This window comes from Epinephelus lanceolatus, chromosome 8, assembly GCF_041903045.1.
Source record: "Epinephelus lanceolatus isolate andai-2023 chromosome 8, ASM4190304v1, whole genome shotgun sequence".
NCBI lineage: Eukaryota > Metazoa > Chordata > Actinopteri > Perciformes > Serranidae > Epinephelus > Epinephelus lanceolatus.
Window position 1 is genome coordinate 31211833 of NC_135741.1, and position 19984 is coordinate 31231816.

Here is a 19984-nt window from a genome sequence, read left to right on the forward strand (position 1 = left end):
CAAGAAGTCAGCAGCGTCATGTTATATAGAGAGAATATTTATCTATTTTATGCAAATAAAGTTCAAAAAGTTCAAACCCAAAATGCAGTTTTAAAACATGATGAATACGGAATCTAACAACATATCCAAACAGCTTTGTTTGCTCACAGTAAATATAGAAGCTAGCTTTCTATATCACTCTAGATTTGACAATTGTATGCTGATGTTTAAAAAGTAATGTCCACTGAACAGAAAAATTCAGCTGTGCAGTCAGCAGTGTTCTTCAGTAGTGTATCTGTCTCAAAAGCAGCATGAGGTTTTTGATGCGCTCAGCACGGCAGCGAGGTGACTGGTGCAGCGGCAGCTCGAAGAAAGAAAAGGTGAAGCTCCGAGAGAAGCTGAGGTTGGTGATGGGGCGCAGTGGCGGGAGACGGGGGGGACGAGGCACCCGACGCTGGGGCAAGCACCTCCGTCTTGCCCGCATTCCTCTACCCCCTCCAACTATAGAGAAAGAGAGGGACAGACATGGAAATTGGTGACAAACTAGGAAAAAGGAAGGAGCTCGTACTAATCAAAATCTCAGACGTGAAATTTTAAACTTAAGTGAAAGATAAAGTTGTTTTTGTTGGACAAAGAACTTAAAAGGTCATGGCTCAGGTCCTGCAGATAGTGCTTGATAAACAACTCCCACACTCATGAAGAAGTCCTATAGGTCCACATCTGTTATCTTAGTATATGGATTTCGTTGAATTCACACAAAAGACCTCTTTTACTGGAGTCATTTTAATGTTTCATGGCAAGAAAAGCACAGGTGTGAACAATCTAAGTGAGTTATGTGTTATGGGCAAGTTGCTTAGGAAGGCACTTCACTGAGGGAAATTGTCTGTTACATTGTTCCTTGACCTCATGACATTTTCCGACGCATTCGAGGCAAAGTGTTAGGGAAAGGAAAATATTTTAAAATATTGGACCACAACCCAAATGCCTGCTGGGAAACAGCTAAATGGAATTTAGCCATCATTCATTTCATTATTTACACATGTGCCTTTCCTACTGTTAGCCTACATGTCAAATGTCTTCAGTGAAACAAATCCAGCAAGATAAGCTTGTGCTAATGTTACTGTAGCAAAGGTTAGTCAGGGAAAACTTCAAAGTTATCATGTTGCACAAGTTAATGCTGAGTTTGTTAGTTGACATTAATGATAAAAACGGAATATTTTAACATTATCTAGCCATTGTGATGTAACTTCAGTCACTATAGCTAACAGTTAGCTAGGTTATGATCGTTAGCTAGGTAATGGTTACCCTAACATTAGCTAGAGTGCAGCTCATATTATCCTGTTGGACAAGGTTTCACAGCCAGTAAAATACATGCCATGGAATATATCGTACATTTCCTTCTAAATAAAACCGAAAACAGTGTGTTTTGTTTGTTATGGATTATCTTTATATGTACCTGAACACACCTCCTTCAATACTGTGTTAAAGAAAGATTAAAAAAATAATGGTAAAGAACATTTGGTCTCAATTGGAGTTTTTTGTTGTTTTTTTTCTGTGAGGCAGCATTTTTTTATACTCCACATAACAAAGTAATAAACATTCAGTAGGTTAATATTATTATTAAAAAAACACTGTCTTTTAGCTTTGGTCGCATGGTTAGATATGACCACGACTGGCCCTTATTCCAGACATACCCAGATTGTCCTGAGGGACTGCACCAGGTGGAGACGGAGCCTCAGAGTTAAAACTTGTACTTGAAACTTCCTCGTCTTCGTTACGTCTCCCTCGATAAGGAGTGGACGGCGTCGGCTGAGGAGCAGGAGGTGGTGGAGGTGGAAGTGGAGGGGGCCGTGGAGGGGGGGGCAGGGGGATTGAGGTAAAGGACGATTCGGAGAGAGCCAGGCCTCCCCAAGGCGTCATGGTGCTGTCTGAGAGGATGGTGGAAGACGGCCCCGGGTGTGGGTGAGAGGAAGAGGATGATGTCTGCTGCTGGCTGTGTTTTCGGTGATTAGCTTGACGGGGGCGCTGGAGAGCCGGGGAGGAGACAGGGGCCTTGGCTGTTGTAAGAAAGGGGGGATTAAAGGAAATAAATAAAAAGATACAAGGTAGTGTAGTTAATAGAATAACTTTTAAAATTCAGAGCATATGAGTTGTCTGCACACGGTTCTCAACATGGAGGTGGCTTAGCTTAGAGCCCTGCGCGGGACTGCGCAGCTCCCGCTGAATTTCTGACCATTACCGCCTGCAACCGCAACGTGTGTGTTACACTCCCGCCCGCACCCGCAAAACTCTGAGAATTTATGCCCGCACAATAATAGAGATCGATGATTTTGTGTCTTCTCCTGTCCCGCAGGAAAAAACACGTCATTTTATGGGCCATTAATAAAGAGATTCATGGGGTCGTTTCCCTGGCCTGCATGTCTTTTGACGCACTGGTCAGGAATACCGCTCCTATTTCGTTGTTTACATTTAGTTTTTAATGAAATAAAGGCTGTTTCATATTCTATTCTCCACCTCTGTATTTTATTTATTTTTCTACCTTTATATAATCACACAGTGATTGAGGTTAAGGCAGGTCTGGTGCCAGGATGAAGTTACTGAGGGGGCGGTTAAAAATTATGAGGGGGCAAATCTTTATTATGCAACTTAGGTTCACAGTGAGTTATAAAGAGCGCGCAGACGTGTGTAATTGTCGCGCGTAATGACAGCTCGTCACCAGTGAAACACAATAAACTGCACGTCTTCTTTCATGTTTGTCTTATGACAGATGGAGCTTACAGACAGACAGACAGACAGACAGGTGGAGCAAGCAGCAAATTGGTATGAAAGCTGGTTCAGGGCATATTCGTCCATTTATGAATAAATATAGAGTGGAAACGCTTATGCATGTGCACCAAGATCCCACAGTGGGTTTTTTTAGCCGCCCCTTCCCGCCCGCAGCAAAGTCCAAACCGCCCGCTCCCACAATATTTGCGTTGGGTCCTGCGGGACCTAGTCCCAATGCAGCCCTCTAGCTTAGCAGACTAGCAGCTAATGCTGCTGACTCCATTGACAGCACTTAATAATGGCTACAGTGCTGACAGAGCTAATGGTGTTAACATGGGGGAACTGGTCGGTGGTTATGTTTCATGATAGTCCCTATATTAGCGGGGGCCGCCATGTGAGCACAGTGCAAATCAGTTGGATACACACATGCACAGACACACACATGCACAGAGAAGCTCAGATTACAACACACAACAGAGGAGCGTAATTCTATGCTTTGCACAGGATGCCATTTCTCTACTATATTTTTACATTGCAAATAGCAGTTTGCTACTATATTAATGCTCTGAATGTTGCATAGAGAACCTTTAACTGAAGCAGTCTACTTTAAAACTCTATTTATTGAGCCAATATATTTCAGCTAGAAGTGCTTCTCTGTTGCAAACTCACTTTATGGTGAGCTGATGAGGCAAGTTTATGTTTACGTAATATTTTACAAAACAGCAGCATCAGCTTAGAAAATATGATGAAATAATAATGTTTATTTCTATCAAATAAACAGACCTTCAAACCAGCAAAGTAATATACTGGCCTGGAGGTGTTTATGAAATTCAGCTGAAAGCCTGCTGCACCAAAATTATTTGTTCTGAAAGAAAAAGCCTGCTGCAATCACCTTCTGTAAAAAGACACTATATGTAGATATTAAAGGCCAGCAATAACTATTCAGAGAAAATTAAAAACTACTTTTCTTGCAGGGCCGTTGTGTTAAAGTGTTGGTGTTGATTCACAGTTTTCCATTAAAAGATCACTATAATTCTTTTTCTTTTAATTGGTGTGTATTTAGCATTATTGTCTTAAGGACCACAGTGTTTGTAGTTATATGGTTTATTTCCAGCATCACACAAGCAATATTAACAAGTGAATAATTATTAAGAATAAGGGAATAATCTGGATATCATCATGTCACAAATAGAAATACTTCTTTTTTTGATTTGTATCTCTTAGTGGTCCTGTAAAAGAAACCTAAATTCACCTTTAACGGATATCCAAGGTATACCCAAAGTAAACTGAAAGCTGTTCTTGCTCCAATTTTTGTACATGTTCATGTACTGTAGCTACATTTATGTGCATGGTCTCATTTGAAAGGTATAACTAGTTTTTTCACCAACAGTCAGATTCACTGTAAGTGCTTCTGCCATTGAGTTATAAGTTACAACACAAACAAGAGCAGTTGCTGGATATCTATGGATGTAATAATGTGTTCAGACTAAATATTTCACCATACATAAATTGACTGAACCACTGTCAGTGTATGAGAACTGTAGAGGGAGCGTTTCTGTCTGGATGACATCGATCTGTGGATTAAAATTATGCTTCACAAGTGAGTAATAACTGTTTATTTGATTGATTTTTGTCTGACAGAAGCATTTATTGAGCCTGCTGAGGTATCATGAAATGGTTAGCTTTAATGGCACCATGAGGATCTGTAGCTCTCAAACAATAGGTCATATGAGTAAACCACTTAAACAACAAATACAGCAGTTGTCATCAAATAAAACCTTACGAGGGCCCACCGGTAGGTCGTTTGATTTTTGCAGAGTCTGATTAATGTAATATTAAAGCCCCAATTGTAGTACCTAAATTTTGAAAATCAAAAAATACACTATACACTTACTTATCATTAAAAAGTAATACTGTAATCTCCAAAGCATGCTTGTGCATATGCTCCAGCAGCATAATAGCCTCTGTAACTGGAGAGGTGAGTGGGTCATGAGTGGATCACCTTTTGTTTTACTCCCAGATGAACCAATGTGAGGGAGCCGTTCACGAGACATCACCAATCTGGGGCCTGGGCAGAAATAAATGTGGTTATTTCACAGCTGACATGCTCATACTTGCAGGAAACAAGTTAACACTTTACAGTGTGCCTTTTCATCATACACACAGTGGACTGCCAGGAACACATTGCAATACAAAGATGCATTTATTTTGGTTGACAATATCAGCATGGCTTTAGGGAAAGTGATGTAGGTTGGTTGGTCTGTCCATCGCTGTGTTCCAGGCTGAAACATCATGACTACTTTAAATTGGATTGCCATTGCCACATGAGGACATGTTCATGGTCCTCAGAGGATGAATACTACTGACTTTGGTGAACCCCCTGACTCAAGCAACACCAGCAGGTCCAAGTTTCACTTATCCTGTTAAATATGTCAACATTTACTAGATACAGTAGACTGACACAAGCATAGTAAACATAGCCAGATCACATTGTCGCTAAGCATATTAGCATACTGGCATTACCATTTAGATAATTGCCTAGAAGTACAGCTCAAACAAAGAAACTGATAAACTCAACTTTGATGTCTTTAGAGTACAATGGGTGCCAACCCTGAAAGTACAAAATAGCAAATGAAGTCGTCCACACTTACAATAAGTAATACTTTTAATGATGCTCAGCAGAAGATAATGAACATATCTCAGCCCTAGGCTTTCCTCAACATTACTGTCACATCATTCTGAGGGAAGCCTCGGGCCGAAACCTGTCCAATTTCTTCTGCTGCCATGCATCAAGAATTACATACTTAATGTGGGTGCTAACAACTTTATCTGGTGTTCTGCCATTAAGTAGAGCCTCACAGAGTCGCTAGCATGGCTGTAGACTCTAAGTCTTATTTCTCTATTCTCCACTCTAGTATTAAAAGAAATTATTTTTCAGTAATCATCGTGTCAGTCACTTCATCCTTGACCCATGACCTAACCATACCCCATGAAGTGTTGAAGTCTAATAAGAAAAGAATACCCCAGTCACAAACGTATGGGACTGAGACCATAACAACTTGGCTGAGGTAACAATTAATGTTGCTTGTGTGCAAAGGTGTAGGTTTCATTTAAACATTGAGGGGGATACATATGAAATGGGGATGAAAATTTTAAGCATCAAACACTTAATTTCCTGTATTCTGGTGAATTTATATATGCACCAGTGTATGGTGTAAATGTCTTTACTTTTGTGAAAAATTAAAGTCTGCTATTTTCATGGTTTTATAGCAGGCACAAATGCACATGATCTACATACTGAGTTGGACGTGTCCCCTGCATCTCTCTGAAATCTACTCCTATGGATGTTTGTGAAACTGTAAGGAAACAGTCATTTTTGCTGTGGTTAAAGCACCAAAAAACTCAAAATATTTCAGCATGTGTACACTTATGATGCACTATTGAGTCTCAACTGTCTTGTTCAAAACTATTTTCTTTTCTTTTCAACATTTAGCTCTTCGGCGAGTGACAGTTTGAAAAGGGAAATAGAGAAAAGGTCTGCGCTCTGTCCTTGCACCAAACATGCTTATAAAAAGAGAAGGATAAGAAATATTTTCCACAATACAGAACATCCTCTTGATGCTGAGTTCATAGAAAGCTGGCATTTCATCTTTGCAGATGATGGTTAAGTTAAGAGACGGGAAATAAATGCGGGAAATGTCACATTGTTAGAAGTAGTGATGGAAAGCTGTGAGTGTGCGTAGGCTATACCTCTTCGATGTCACTCCTTCTGTACTTAGGCAGCAGAGCACTTATCCCTCGTCCTCCTGCATCAAGCAAAGCATGCCTCACAGATACACACTACCACACCAGGGTTGTCATAAGCATGCAGGGACAATTTCCCTACCAGCCCTTCATCACTACAGACGTTAATGACTTCTCAAGCTGGCTTCCGAAGTCACTCCCTCTCTCTCCACATGTTGTTTGAAGACTCAAGATGACTAATTCTTATCTTTTCTTAGTCTTGCCTTAAACATAAAATTTATCCCAGATAAACATCCTGTTCTTGGGGAGCATCTTCCTCTCTCATTTTACACTTCCTCACTCATCAGTCAGTCCTCTCCTTCATTTCTCTGCCTCTGCTCACCCCTCTTTCTCTTCTGTGACCCAACAAACATTAGCAGTGACGCTCAGTGCAGCAGGTGCCTTCTCCATTTCTGGCTCCCCCTTTTTTCACCCTCCTCACCCGCCTGCACCTTTACCATGTCAGCACTGTCACTCTCCCTCCTCTTTTCTCTCACCCATTCTTCCCCTTGTAAGTGATAGTGGTGTAACACAGGCACTTTGGCTCTTGCTTTCTCTCCTTCCTTCTTCTTTTCTTTCTGTCCCTTGAACAAAGACGAAGGGTGGCAGGGTTACCCTTGAACGTGGGAACTTTCATCTTCCATCCCCTCTTTTCTCCTCCCTCTTCTTCCCCCTTCACTGTTCATTTTCAGGGTGACATTAACTCTCCATCTTCCTCTCTTCCTCCGTCTTTCTCTCCGTTGTGAGTGGCAGGTGGTGAGATGGGAGCTTGACAAAAGGCAACGTGAGACGGGGCTAAAATATTAAAATATTCATGGATACCTGCAGTCGGCCCCTTCATGGGCTCTGACCCCCACCTGGCTCTCTGCACCTACACAAATAGACACACAGATATTGACAAAAGCATGCGCAGGTAGGCATACACACATCTCATTTAGCCAATGTCTTCTGTAACACCAGCATTATAGACACACACACAAATCCACACACACAGGAATTGTGGTACACACATCATCTGATATCTACATTTAAATTCCAAGCAGGTGATTGTGAAGCAACACACACTCCCATACACACACACACTTTGATCTACAGTGTATGACATTTAACGTGGAGCAGGTGAACATGCTGCTCGCCGTCTCACACTTCATCTGACACAGCTACATTTGCATACCAGGCCGACACACACACACTAAATATGCAAATAATTGTGCACACACTTCCATATCAACCTGCCACTTAAGCGGTATTAGCATTTCATATCACAACACATTCTTCTTCAATGGTGCTACATTAGCATTTCAGCACACATGCACATGCAGACACACAACACGATCACAGTGTGAGTGGGCACTGTTATACAAACCCTCACCTTCGACCAATCACACACTCCATGTTCACACTTGCACATAAAAATGGGGTCTTTAATGATCCCAAAAAAAAAAACACTTTCTTTCTCTAGCTACATGTTGCTGGATACACACAGGTTGGTGGGGACTGGACAAAACTTCAGGGCAAACATTCAAAATTGGTCTTCACAAATTCAAGTAGACTTCCAGAATTGAAACCACAACTCCACAGGACAAGTCAAGTCTACTCAGGGATTCACCCCACTTTACGGGGTGTCATTTATTTTAACAAGTTGTGCAGATTGTAACATTGCACTCACTTGTTACAGTTTGTATATGTTGCCCTTTTCTTATGTATCATGTGTGATCTACTGGTTTTAAAAGGGACAGCTCACTCCCAAATCCAAAATACATAGTTTTCCTCTTACCTGTAGTGCTATTGATCAATGCAGATTGTTTTAGTGTGAGTTGCTGAGTGTTGGAGATATCGGCCATTGATGCACACTTCCTTCTGTGAGGTGATTCAGTTGTTGGGTATAGTGTGGTTGAAAGAAAATACTTCCTACATGTAACTGCTCACAACAAGGTCTGTGGTTTATCTTGAGTAGTTGGGTCATGATTTCTGGAAAGAGACATTACTGTTGAGTTTTTCAAGTGTATGTTTTTGACGCTTTGAGCACCACAAGCTGAGTGCCATCTAGTTCCATTATATTGTAGAGAAGGCAGACATCTCTGCGGCTGATATCTCCAACATTCGTCAACACACAACCAAAACAACCTTGACAGATGAACACCACTACAGGGAAGAGGAAAAATATGTTCTCTTAATTTTGGGGTGAACTGGCCCTTTAAGTCTGTCACAATGCACCGATGATGTGTTTTTGTGGGCATCTCAGGAGTTGGTGTTGCCTGGGTGACATTTTAACCATAAACTACATATAAGCCGTAAATCTCCCAAATATTTTGTGGAATTTGGAGACATTTGGTGAAGTCTTTGGTTTGGCCTTGTTCTTACTGAAAATTGAGTCCCGAGACTCTCCTCAAGTACACGGCTTTATTTCCTGGCTGGTCGAGATGTAATATGCTGTACTGAAAATAACACCAGTCATTTCAGCCATCTTTGTGCAGTGTTGCGCTGCTCCCTAAAGGAGGCCACAGATGGCTCAAACACATCAGAGATGGTTTAAATGTTCTCTTGAAATGACAATGAAGATTTAAATCTTTTTAACTTAATGAGCACCAAATGGTTTCGGTGCTGTTACAAGCAGAAATGTCGCCAGATTCCAGACCCACACTTTGGATTTTTTTCAGGCTAGCAGAAATTAACAACAGGCTTTTGACAAACTCTTGTAAGTCTAAAACTCTGGGAGAGAAAACTGTTTTTATTTTTTGGTGATATTCCTGCTTGAAGTATCGCCTCTTCCCAAAATAGAATTTAGATTTTTTTAAAATTCCTATTTATTATATGTTCATTGAGCCGAATAATAAATAAATGCCTAAAATAATTATGTACTCTGTAAATAATGAGAAAACTGGACAATAAATAAACTTTATTAAAAATGTAATTTAAAAAACTACCAAAGTAACATTCATTTGATATCAATTCATGCAGCTGTTATTAATGAATTTTACAGCTCATTCATAAATATATATTTTTAATTGTGTCCATAGAGAAAGTGATTGTTTGGACCACTGCTATCTTTTTATTCCACTTATGTTGACTTTACCGGCAAAGTCACTTTAACTCTGTGATCCACCTTCTCCTTTTCTCCTCCTGCGGCCCACACCTCTGCATCCATCTCAGTATTTTGGACCCGTAGTAGCTGGAAGCCCTGACCGCAGACCAGCACCCATCCCATCTTTGTTTTCTTGCTCTCACAGGAAGCCTTGAAACCCATCTCAGTGTTTACCTCACTCTCTGTCTCACCCACGCTGTCAGTCTCTGTTTGATTTCTACATTCACCAGCTGTCTCTCCTCCCTTCTCATCACTGGTTTGACAAACTGGGTCACCTGTCTCGCTCATGGCTTCAACAGGTCCTCCATCCTCGGCCTCGCCCAGTGTTTGCTTATCTGTATTGAACTGTGCTGCTGTCTTACACAGCGTCTTTAATCCTGTCTGATTTCTCTTCCCTCTCCAAATTACAATCTCCTGCTCAGGCTCAAATCTTGTTTCCCTCTTTTCATTTCCCTCCTCCTCCTCAATCATCTGGCCTTCCCACACTGCCAGTCCTGCAGCATCTGCAACATGTGAACACAGCGCCCCAGCATGGCTGATACTGGTAGTGTTGACCCTCCACAGGCAAACCCTCTGATCTGACGAAGTGGAGACCACCAGGCCTGGGCTCAGGAGTTTCAGAGCAGTCAGCGGGGCGGCGTGAGCCAGCGGGATGTGGGACTGGGAGTGGAGATGGAGATGAAGCTGGTTTGGGATTTGGAACTGGGTTTGTTGAGAAATCACTTGTTCAGAAATCTGAGAAATCCCTCTGCTGCCCCCAGTCTCTCCGTCCTCTGGGTACTGCACCCTGATCGTGGACACTGTCAGCTGCCCATCATCCCCACCGCTAGCAACAGTTACCAGGCAACCGCCCTCTTGTTGTCCCAGTTTCTCTGCCCAAACAGCCAATGAGTTGACGCCGCTCTGGTGGGCGTGAATATCGAGGCAGGGGATTGGTGGAGTTGGAGCACTGCTCGAAGTAGTGGTTGATAAAGAAGAAGCATCAGTCATATCCCACACTGCAATTCTGCCATCTGTTGCGGCACTAAACAGCAGCTTATACCTGAGAGAGGGAAGTTAATATAAACATGTACATGAGAGATGGCTTTCTTCATATCTTCCCAAAAGAAAAAGAGTTAACATGTCAGAAACTGAACCTAAATTTACTGAGCTCTTAAAGGAGCAGTGTGTAGGATTAAGTGGCATGTGGCGGGGAGGATGGCAGATTAAAACTAACTGAAACTTCTCTTATACGCCAAGTGTGAACTACCGATTAGGATTGCATTGTTAAGGAGGTTTCTACTGGGAGCCAAATTATCTGCAGAGGTCTTCTCCTCCCCAAAACAAACAAACCAGGTGATTAAAAGTAGTAAAAACGCTGAACAAAACAGTTTCATGTCACAAATCAGTGTTTTGCAAAGCTTTTCAGCTGTTCATAGAGAGGCTGCTAACTATGGTGGCCGACACAAAAAACCACAAATGGCCCTATCTAGAGCCATTTGTTTGGTTTGTCTATTGTGGGCTACTGTAGAAACATGGTGGTGCAACATGTCTGACTCCGTGGAAGAGGACGTGCTCCCTATGTAGATATAAACAGCTCATTCTAAGGTAATAAAAATGCAACAATTCTTATTTATAGGTGATTATACACTACAGAAAACATCTAATTATATTACATTTAATTTCTGCCAATATATCCCCCTAAATCCTACACACTGGACCTTCTTTTTTGAAATGATGTGCTTTAAAATAATATAAAACAAGTATCGAAAAACAATCAGTGGTCTGGTTCTGATGGGTTCCTACAAAGCAAGACTACCAATGACTTATAATGATGGTGACAACAGTCACCTAATTCAGGTCCAGGATGTAAGAACAAACAAACAAATATTGTCTCACCTGTTTCCTTTTCCATCCTCTAGGCTGCAGGCGGAAACGCTGAGCACACAGCGCTGGTGGTAAAACGTCTCCCACAACAAATCAATTTGATGTTTAACTTCACTGACTGAGAACAACCTGGAAGAGACAGTAATGTAGGTGAAAAGACAGAAAAGGAGTGATAAAACAAGATCAAACAGCATCACAATGAAGACGATAAAAAACACATGGAGAGTAAATATCTTCAGCCACATTTGAGCTCTACTTCGCCAAGTAACAACATATACTCTCTCACATTCCGCTACAATCATCATTGCTACCCCTAATACTAATTTGGAGAGCATTAAAACAGTTGGAAAACATTCTGTCTTTATACTGTAACACTTCAGCTCATGAGAAAGAACTTTTTTTAATTATGCCTATGATGGGCACTGACCTGAGAGCTCCGTCACTGCAGGCCAGAGCCAGCAGAGCACAGTCTGTCTTCTCATCCACCACCGCTACAGACATGTACCTGAAACACAAAGACACAACTGGTAAGACTGGAACAGATATAGATTTCAAAAAATGAGGTGAATTATGCTTCAAATGAAATACAGTAGCTGATATTCTTCAGCACTCAGCACATTTTTCCTGTAAAAATCTCTTATATACAGATTTCAAAAAAATGTCTGAGAAAGTATACTTTTCTTGATGAAGAAGGGAATAAAGGTAAAAAAAAAAAAATAGGACAGACAGAAAAAGCACTGTAAAGTACCGGGACATGGAAAATTCTGTCTCTACGAGGATAAGGAAGGAACCATTAACTAACCTTGTTTCTGGGTCCACTTTCACCGTCTTGTGTCGGTTCCGCCTCCTCTCCCACTGTTCGTCCAATCGGTTACTGGCCACCTGGATCACCTGGCAGGAGGGAACCAGTCTCTGCCTGTCCCAGCCGATCAACAACCGGTAGCATTGCATCTGAGCTCGCCCGCCAGCTGACACGAGCAGGGCAGAGAGAGACTGTGTCTGATTTTCACTTCCTCCCTCTGAACGTGTCACGGCTGTCACTGTCCGAACGCTTGAGATGTGGTCAGTAATAACTGAGAGAACTCTGATGCTGCCAGAGTTGGGATGTACCGCCAAGACAGTTAAGCTGGTGTCCTCTCCTCCTGTCACTACTATCTCCCAATGCCCCTCCTCTCTGTCCTTTGCTTCATCTTCGAGCCCATCCCTTCCTTCAGTTTCAGTCAAATCTCCACTACTGTTTGTTTGAATCTCATTCCCAGTTTCCCTTATCATCCCTAGCCTGCATATACACCCAATCCCCCTCCCATGGACGCCCTCTCTCAGGCTCCAGCCTGCAGTCCTTCCTGCCTTCCCAGCCGAGCTCAGTGCCTCTCCAGGGGGCTGCGAAGCCAAGACAGCCCCCTGCTTGATGAAGACCAGAGCTCCATATCCAGGCCAAACCCCTTTGTGGGACGGCCAGAGACACCAGGAGCGATGCCCCCCACCACAAGGCACCGCTAACAGCCTCTCCTGCCTCACCGGGTCCCACACCACAAAGTGAACAGCATGAAAGCCAACAATGGCAAACTTGGCTTCTCTTTCCTTGTTCTCTGTCTTTTCTCCTCTGAAGCTCCCCTCCTCCTTTCTCTCCTCTATAACCTCCAGCTTTTCTGTCAAATTAAGTTTCTCGCATTCCTCTCCAGGCTCTTCCTCCTCCTCCTCCTCTTCCACAGGAATGTCAGGTTCAAGAATCAAAACCCTCTCCAGCCACTCCATACCCTTACAGGCCCGCTGGACTCTGAGAACCTCCAGCTGAAGCCCTCCTTTGTTCTCAACACTCGCTCCATTACTCTTCTCTGTAAGATTTCCTGGTGTTGTTAGATTCACTCTGAAGACCCTCACACAGCCGTCCCTGCCAGTGCTGTAGAGCAGTCCCTGGTATTCATACACCGAAGTTACACCCTGTTTTCCATGCACCCCAAACAGGCAGCTCAGTGGGTACAGCTTTAGGCCACCTCTCTCCTCCATCATTTCACCTTTTCTGTTTCCACCGCTTCCATTTTCCTCAGTCCACTCATCATCAGTTTGTTTCCTGCCTGTCAGCGAGCCTTCATCCACCCTTTTTTCATCTCCCATCTTTTGCTCCAGCTTTGCTTCTTCCTGAAACAAAAGCAGGGACCCTCTCCTGTCCCCGCACACCCACAGCAACCCCTGTGACGTGGAGTGGAGGCGCACTGCAGCTGTCAGCCAGCGTTTGGCACAAGGAGGAAGGAGGAAAGGAGACAAGGGATTTACACTGAGAGCCAAGGAAGAGTTTTCATCTAATTCTGCCTCTACACACCAGCGACAGACAAGTCCTTCAGCGCCTGATGCTAGCAGATACAAGCCTTCCTTTGCCTCTTGCCAAATGAGACTATGGATCTTCCCTGACCCACCTGGGAGAAGAATCCCACACTGAGGATGAGAGATGGGGAAGACCTGTATGGAGCCGCTAAGGTTTCCCACAGCACACAAACTAACTTTTGCTGCTGAGTCTTTTATGTTGACGATTGTTAATTCCATCACACAATAAGACTGAAACTCAGGAGTGCCTTGCCATACCAGCTCCCACTGCCCATCACTGTACTGATAAACTGTTCCCTGGTCAGTGCAAACCACAAACTTAGTCTGACTCCAACTTGCGTTTTTATCCCCTGCTATACAAACTGCTTTAGGCAAGCCTTGACCAGGAAATTTTAGGTCAGTTAGCTTCTCTGTGACAGCTTCCTCTGTTCTCTCCTCTCTCTCCTCACTCCCTTCCACCCTCCACAACCTCACCCCTCCATCTGCACCCCCTGTAGCCACCCACCTCCCTTCATCTCCTGTTCCCTCACTGACTGCAAGTGCACGAACCCCACCTGCTCGGTGTCCCTTCAACGTCCGAACCACCTTGCCACCTCCAGCCCAGTCCCAAACCAAACAGGCCCCGTCTTCACCCGCACTGAACACATTACCCGAAGAAACATACACCGAGAATACCCTAGCCTGGTGTCCATATAGGACCCTCAAACAAGCCGGGTTCAAGTCCCCACATTTCCCTCCAGGACCCCCTAAAGTGCCAACACCCCAAACCCTTATGCTGCGGTCATCAGAGGCTGAAGCCAGCCATCCTTTCTCCTGGAGGTAACAGATGCTGAAGATGACCCCGCTGTGGCCCAGCAGACGCTTCTCAACTGGAGCTTTGTGCTCAGATTCATTGCTGTTGTCTCCTCCTCCAGGCTTCCAGAGAACCAGCTGGTTGAAAACAGTCCCTCCAACTAGAATGGTATCCGCCCAGGATTCATGCACCAGAAGTAGGGCAGAGTACAACAGACACCCCTCCAGACAGGAGCACTGCACCAGGGCTTTTCCTGTAGTGACATCCAGGACGAGAGCACTATTGTGGGCTACAGCCACGCAGAGCAGTGGGTGTTTGTCTCCAGAGAGCCAGCGGACATCCAGGGCCCAGTCCTGTAGCTCCATGAGGGGACCCAGAGTCTCCAAGCACAGATGCTCGTCATCCTGGAGATCCACATGGAGCCTCATTAGCCTCACAGCCTTGCCTCCAAACACTGCGAGGTCATAGAAGGTGGAGCTCGAGTTGGAGCTTGGTTCTGAGGATTGATACACAAGAGGGGATTATGTAAACGTATGACAGTCAATAAATACAAAAACAACATCTGAATAATAATCACTAGAGGGCTGATAGTGTGTGGAAATTCTTTGCCAACACCAGACACTTCTTCAACTAGCATCAAAGCCAAAGATAATATCCCCATTATTATTTAGAATCATAATTACAGCTGAATTCTTGCAGATCACCACAAAAAGAAGACGCATCTGTCCATCAAGTGAAGAAATGAAACAACTCCCCAGAACACAACAGCAGAAATTTAAAAAGAGAGCAATGAACACAAACATCTGCTTGTACTAACCATCATTCTTATTCCCATGTGTTCCTGCAGGAGAGCTCTGTGCTGGGACAGCCGTCAGACTTCTAGGTCTTATCCCGTGAATTCTGTAGTGCTGGAGCACACTCAGGGAGGCGCAGGCTTTAGGACGAGGGTGGAGACTGTACACCGTCAAGACTGGACCCTCACCTGTCAGGAGAGGGTAGAAGAAGATTTTGTTATGTGTGTTGTGTGTTTCTTCACAGTGTTCAGTCTTCTGTCAGAATAAGCAAGAGAAATGACCCAAACCCCAACATAAAATATGACACATTTGAAACATGTACAACTCATGCATTTGTATCTGGACAAAAATGCATAATAAAAATAATAATATAGCATATAGTCAACACTGCTCCCTACCTGTCAGCAGAAATGCATCCTGAAGGAACTCCACAGCTGTGACTGGAGCCACCAGAGCTGCTGTCTCCATCTCTTAATGATTAATAACCTTCATAGACGAGAGTATATCATGGTGCCTGAAATATATAAAGCGACAACACGCGTGTTACAGATGAAAGAGTGACAAAACATGGCAGACAGGCAGCGTTTATGACTGGTATCTTGAAATAAAGTAGTGAATAAAGTAGTTGTTGCCATTAGCATTTCAGTTAGCAAAACAAGCTAACAGCAACAACACTTCTCGTGTATTCTAGTGTGTTGAAAAGTTACTTTCCTAGGTCAGTACCAGCGCTGCTACATGGTATACTTACAAACAGACACTAACGCCACATAAATGCGCTTCACATCTGCATTAAAACATCTTTATTTGCGTCCTCAGTCTGCTTGAATCCAGCACCCATGTGTTTCTGCTCTGGCTTCCGTGTTCCGTGCCGCGTTTAACCAATCAGGCTACACTGCTGGCTTCCTGAACGCTGATTGGTTAGAAGAAAGGTTAGCCGTATTTCTATTGGAGAAGGTGACACACGTGACCGAATGCCGTCGAGTTTTGCTGCCTTTATGTGTTTTCTGGAAAACTAAGCAGTTTAGCACCAGCCATGTTAATTAAAACTGACTGATTTGCTATTTTATCATAAACAGATGTTTTTGGCTCGGTCTGTCATGTTAAAACATGACTTTTTACTGCATAGATACTAAATTTGGAATGATAAGGACATTCTCTAAAGAAACAAGTCTTTATTTTTTAACAACTGGTTAAAAAATATGATTCTTGCAGGGTTGTAAATATAGACAGATAGTGCTTGCACTTGGGCCCCTGGGGTGGGGAGGCCCGTAGAGAGAGTGGTCCCTTGCAAGTGATTTAGATCGCCACCTTTTGAAATGTATCTGTGTTCAAAAATAAATTATAAAATTAAAGAATATTTTTAATTTAAAAATGGTGCTATTTGCCATGGATGTCCTCAAAAAGGCAAAACCATTTTCTTTTTCTTTATTTTTTTCTAATAGTCAGTGACTATATAAAACAAAATTATATGCTTTTTCTATACAAGCTATAAAATCTATAAATATACCACAATAACTATTAAATTAAATGATTAATTTCTTACTTTCTTTTATTTTTGTGTCAGATATGCAGTGACAATTGCTTGTTGATATATATGTTGATGCTGTCCAATGTCGAGTCACTATTTGCGTTAAGACAGTACAAGCACCTGGGCCCGTCATAACTTCCTTGCATCACTGCATACGTGTTGGTTGACTACTTAACTCGAAAGGTAGACTATACAGCTGTTCAGATTTTTTGAGGAAATAACAAATTCTCCTGGAATCACAATGCTGTTGGGGTTTTTTTTCATCCCATGGCCTCTTAGTCACACTGATAATTTATCCGATACTGTGGTTTTGTGCTTTGAGCTCTTTCATGTAGCATCTGAATAATAATAGAACAATTAGATCCGTACTCCAAAAATACATTGTCACAACTCCTCACATTATCCCAGTTTAGTATGGCATGATAGAGAATGTCCCTTAGAGAAAAGTGTAGTCCTTGCCTCTCAAGTATTTTCTTACTAGCTAAGTGAGAGAAGTTGCTTTTAAATTAATTCACAGGTTCTACCCAACAAAATAATTTCGTCTGTCTGCTCATTTTGTAAAAACTGAAACTTCACATTTGTCTTGGCATTGTCCTCATATCCTCATACAGAGGAATTTTGGTCAGACTCACTAATGTTCATCCAAATGTATTTCACTGCAGATTTTTATTTTTGTTTTAAGAATGGTTGGCGTGATGGAAAATTTAGGAAAATATAATATAATAAATCTTTATTTTTCCTTGCTAAATGCCACACCCACAAAACAAATTCAACACTTCTTAACCATTCTTCCCTGTTTTAAAAATGAACTTAGAGAATATATATACAGTACAGGCCAAAAGTTTGGACACACCTTCTCATTCAATGCGTTTTCTTTATTTTCATGACTATTTACATTGTAGATTCTCACTGAAGGCATCAAAACTATGAATGAACACATGTGGAGTTATGTACTTAACAAAAAAAGGTGAAATAACTGAAAACATGTTTTATATTCTAGTTTCTTCAAAATAGCCACCCTTTGCTCTGATTACTGCTTTGCACACTCTTGGCATTCTCTCCATGAGCTTCAAGAGGTAGTCACCTGAAATGGTTTTCCAACAGTCTTGAAGGAGTTCCCAGAGGTGTTTAGCACTTGTTGGCCCCTTTGCCTTCACTCTGCGGTCCAGCTCACCCCAAACCATCTCGATTGGGTTCAGGTCCGGTGACTGTGGAGGCCAGGTCATCTGCCGCAGCACTCCATCACTCTCCTTCTTGGTCAAATAGCCCTTACACAGCCTGGAGGTGTGTTTGGGGTCATTGTCCTGTTGAAAAATAAATGAGCGTCCAACTAAACGCAAACCGGATGGGATGGCATGTCGCTGCAGGATGCTGTGGTAGCCATGCTGGTTCAGTGTGCCTTCAATTTTGAATAAATCCCCAACAGTGTCACCAGCAAAACACCCCCACACCATCACACCTCCTCCTCCATGCTTCACAGTGGGAACCAGGCATGTGGAATCCATTCGTTCACCTTTTCTGCGTCTCACAAAGACACGGCGGTTGGAACCAAAGATCTCAAATTTGGACTCATCAGACCAAAGCACAGATTTCCACTGGTCTGATGTCCATTCCTTGTGTTTCTTGGCCCAAACAAATCTCTTCTGCTTGTTGCCTCTCCTTAGCAGTGGTTTCCTAGCAGCTATTTGACCATGAAGGCCTGATTCGCGCAGTCTCCTCTTAACAGTTGTTCTAGAGATGGGTCTGCTGCTAGAACTCTGTGTGGCATTCATCTGGTCTCTGATCTGAGCTGCTGTTAACTTGCGATTTCTGAGGCTGGTGACTCGGATGAACTTATCCTCAGAAGCAGAGGTGACTCTTGGTCTTCCTTTCCTGGGTCGGTCCTCATGTGTGCCAGTTTTGTTGTAGCGCTTGATGGTTTTTGCGACTCCACTTGGGGACACATTTAAAGTTTTTGCAATTTTCCGGACTGACTGACCTTCATTTCTTAAAGTAATGATGGCCACTCGTTTTTCTTTAGTTAGCTGATTGGTTCTTGCCATAATATGAATTTTAACAGTTGTCCAATAGGGCTGTCGGCTGTGTATTAACCTGACTTCTGCACAACACAACTGATGGTCCCAACCCCATTGATAAAGCAAGAAATTCCACTAATTAACCCTGATAAGGCACACCTGTGAAGTGGAAACCATTTCAGGTGACTACCTCTTGAAGCTCATGGAGAGAATGCCAAGAGTGTGCAAAGCAGTAATCAGAGCAAAGGGTGGCTATTTTGAAGAAACTAGAATATAAAACATGTTTTCAGTTATTTCACCTTTTTTTGTTAAGTACATAACTCCACATGTGTTCATTCATAGTTTTGATGCCTTCAGTGAGAATCTACAATGTAAATAGTCATGAAAATAAAGAAAACGCATTGAATGAGAAGGTGTGTCCAAACTTTTGGCCTGTACTGTATATATATATATATATATTTATACTTTATTAATCACCAAGGGGGAAATTCAATGTTCTCACTCTATTGTCATATATATATACAAACAGGCCCGAAATACACACACATGCACAAACAGGACCTTTACATGCATTAAATTGAGAGATGCCAGAGTGACTTGAAACCGGCAACCCTCTGGTTCCCAAGCCAAGTCCCTATGGACTGAGCTACTGCCGCCCATAAGAAATAATAATAAAATGAATATATGTGTTAATTATGATGTTTAAATATTCAAAGAACTCTAAAGCTGTGCTACTATATGCAAACTTTGTGACCTCCAAGGACTGATGTTGGAGCATCTTTGACTCAAGTTGGTGCTATGATTTAGTCTATTTAGGCCATGTTAATCTTGATTATTTTTATTATTTGTCTCCTCCTCTGACTGTACCCCTTGGCTTTTCGTGTGTTGTATTTAAATTGTCTTCATTGAAATAAAATAAATAAATAAATAAATTGCTATTTTATTCTATATTTCTTGGTTCTCTTCTTTAACCTTTGTTGACACTGATTTTGATGAATACATTTTTTTTCTTCCTTTGTTTCTGATACTGTCAGTTACTGCCATAGCCATAGG

General features: G+C 42.4%; 2 protein-coding genes across 3 annotated transcripts; both read right to left on the reverse strand.

Moving 5' to 3' along the window:
- Nucleotides 1-16: 16 nt before the first annotated feature.
- On the reverse strand, nucleotides 17-9344 carry LOC117258169 (uncharacterized). 2 transcript variants are annotated; one of them, XM_033628749.2, is made up of 4 exons: nucleotides 7351-9344; nucleotides 4748-4813; nucleotides 1674-2036; nucleotides 17-480 (listed from the first exon to the last, which is right to left on the reverse strand). In XM_033628749.2, the coding sequence occupies exons 1-4, from the start codon at nucleotides 7367-7369 to the stop codon at nucleotides 263-265; spliced, it is 666 nt and encodes a 221-aa protein (XP_033484640.1). In that variant the 5' UTR covers nucleotides 7370-9344; the 3' UTR covers nucleotides 17-262. The 2 variants fall into 2 exon arrangements, with proteins under 2 accessions (XP_033484640.1, XP_033484641.1); XM_033628750.2 differs by having other exon boundaries at nucleotides 6496-9344.
- A 70-nt stretch (nucleotides 9345-9414) lies between these two features.
- On the reverse strand, nucleotides 9415-16271 carry wdr6 (WD repeat domain 6). The gene is made up of 7 exons (XM_033628743.2): nucleotides 16137-16271; nucleotides 15787-15902; nucleotides 15412-15576; nucleotides 12282-15090; nucleotides 11907-11984; nucleotides 11492-11608; nucleotides 9415-10655 (listed from the first exon to the last, which is right to left on the reverse strand). The coding sequence occupies exons 2-7, from the start codon at nucleotides 15854-15856 to the stop codon at nucleotides 9590-9592; spliced, it is 4305 nt and encodes a 1434-aa protein (XP_033484634.1). The 5' UTR covers nucleotides 15857-15902; nucleotides 16137-16271; the 3' UTR covers nucleotides 9415-9589.
- Between the last annotated feature and the right edge of the window lie 3713 nt (nucleotides 16272-19984).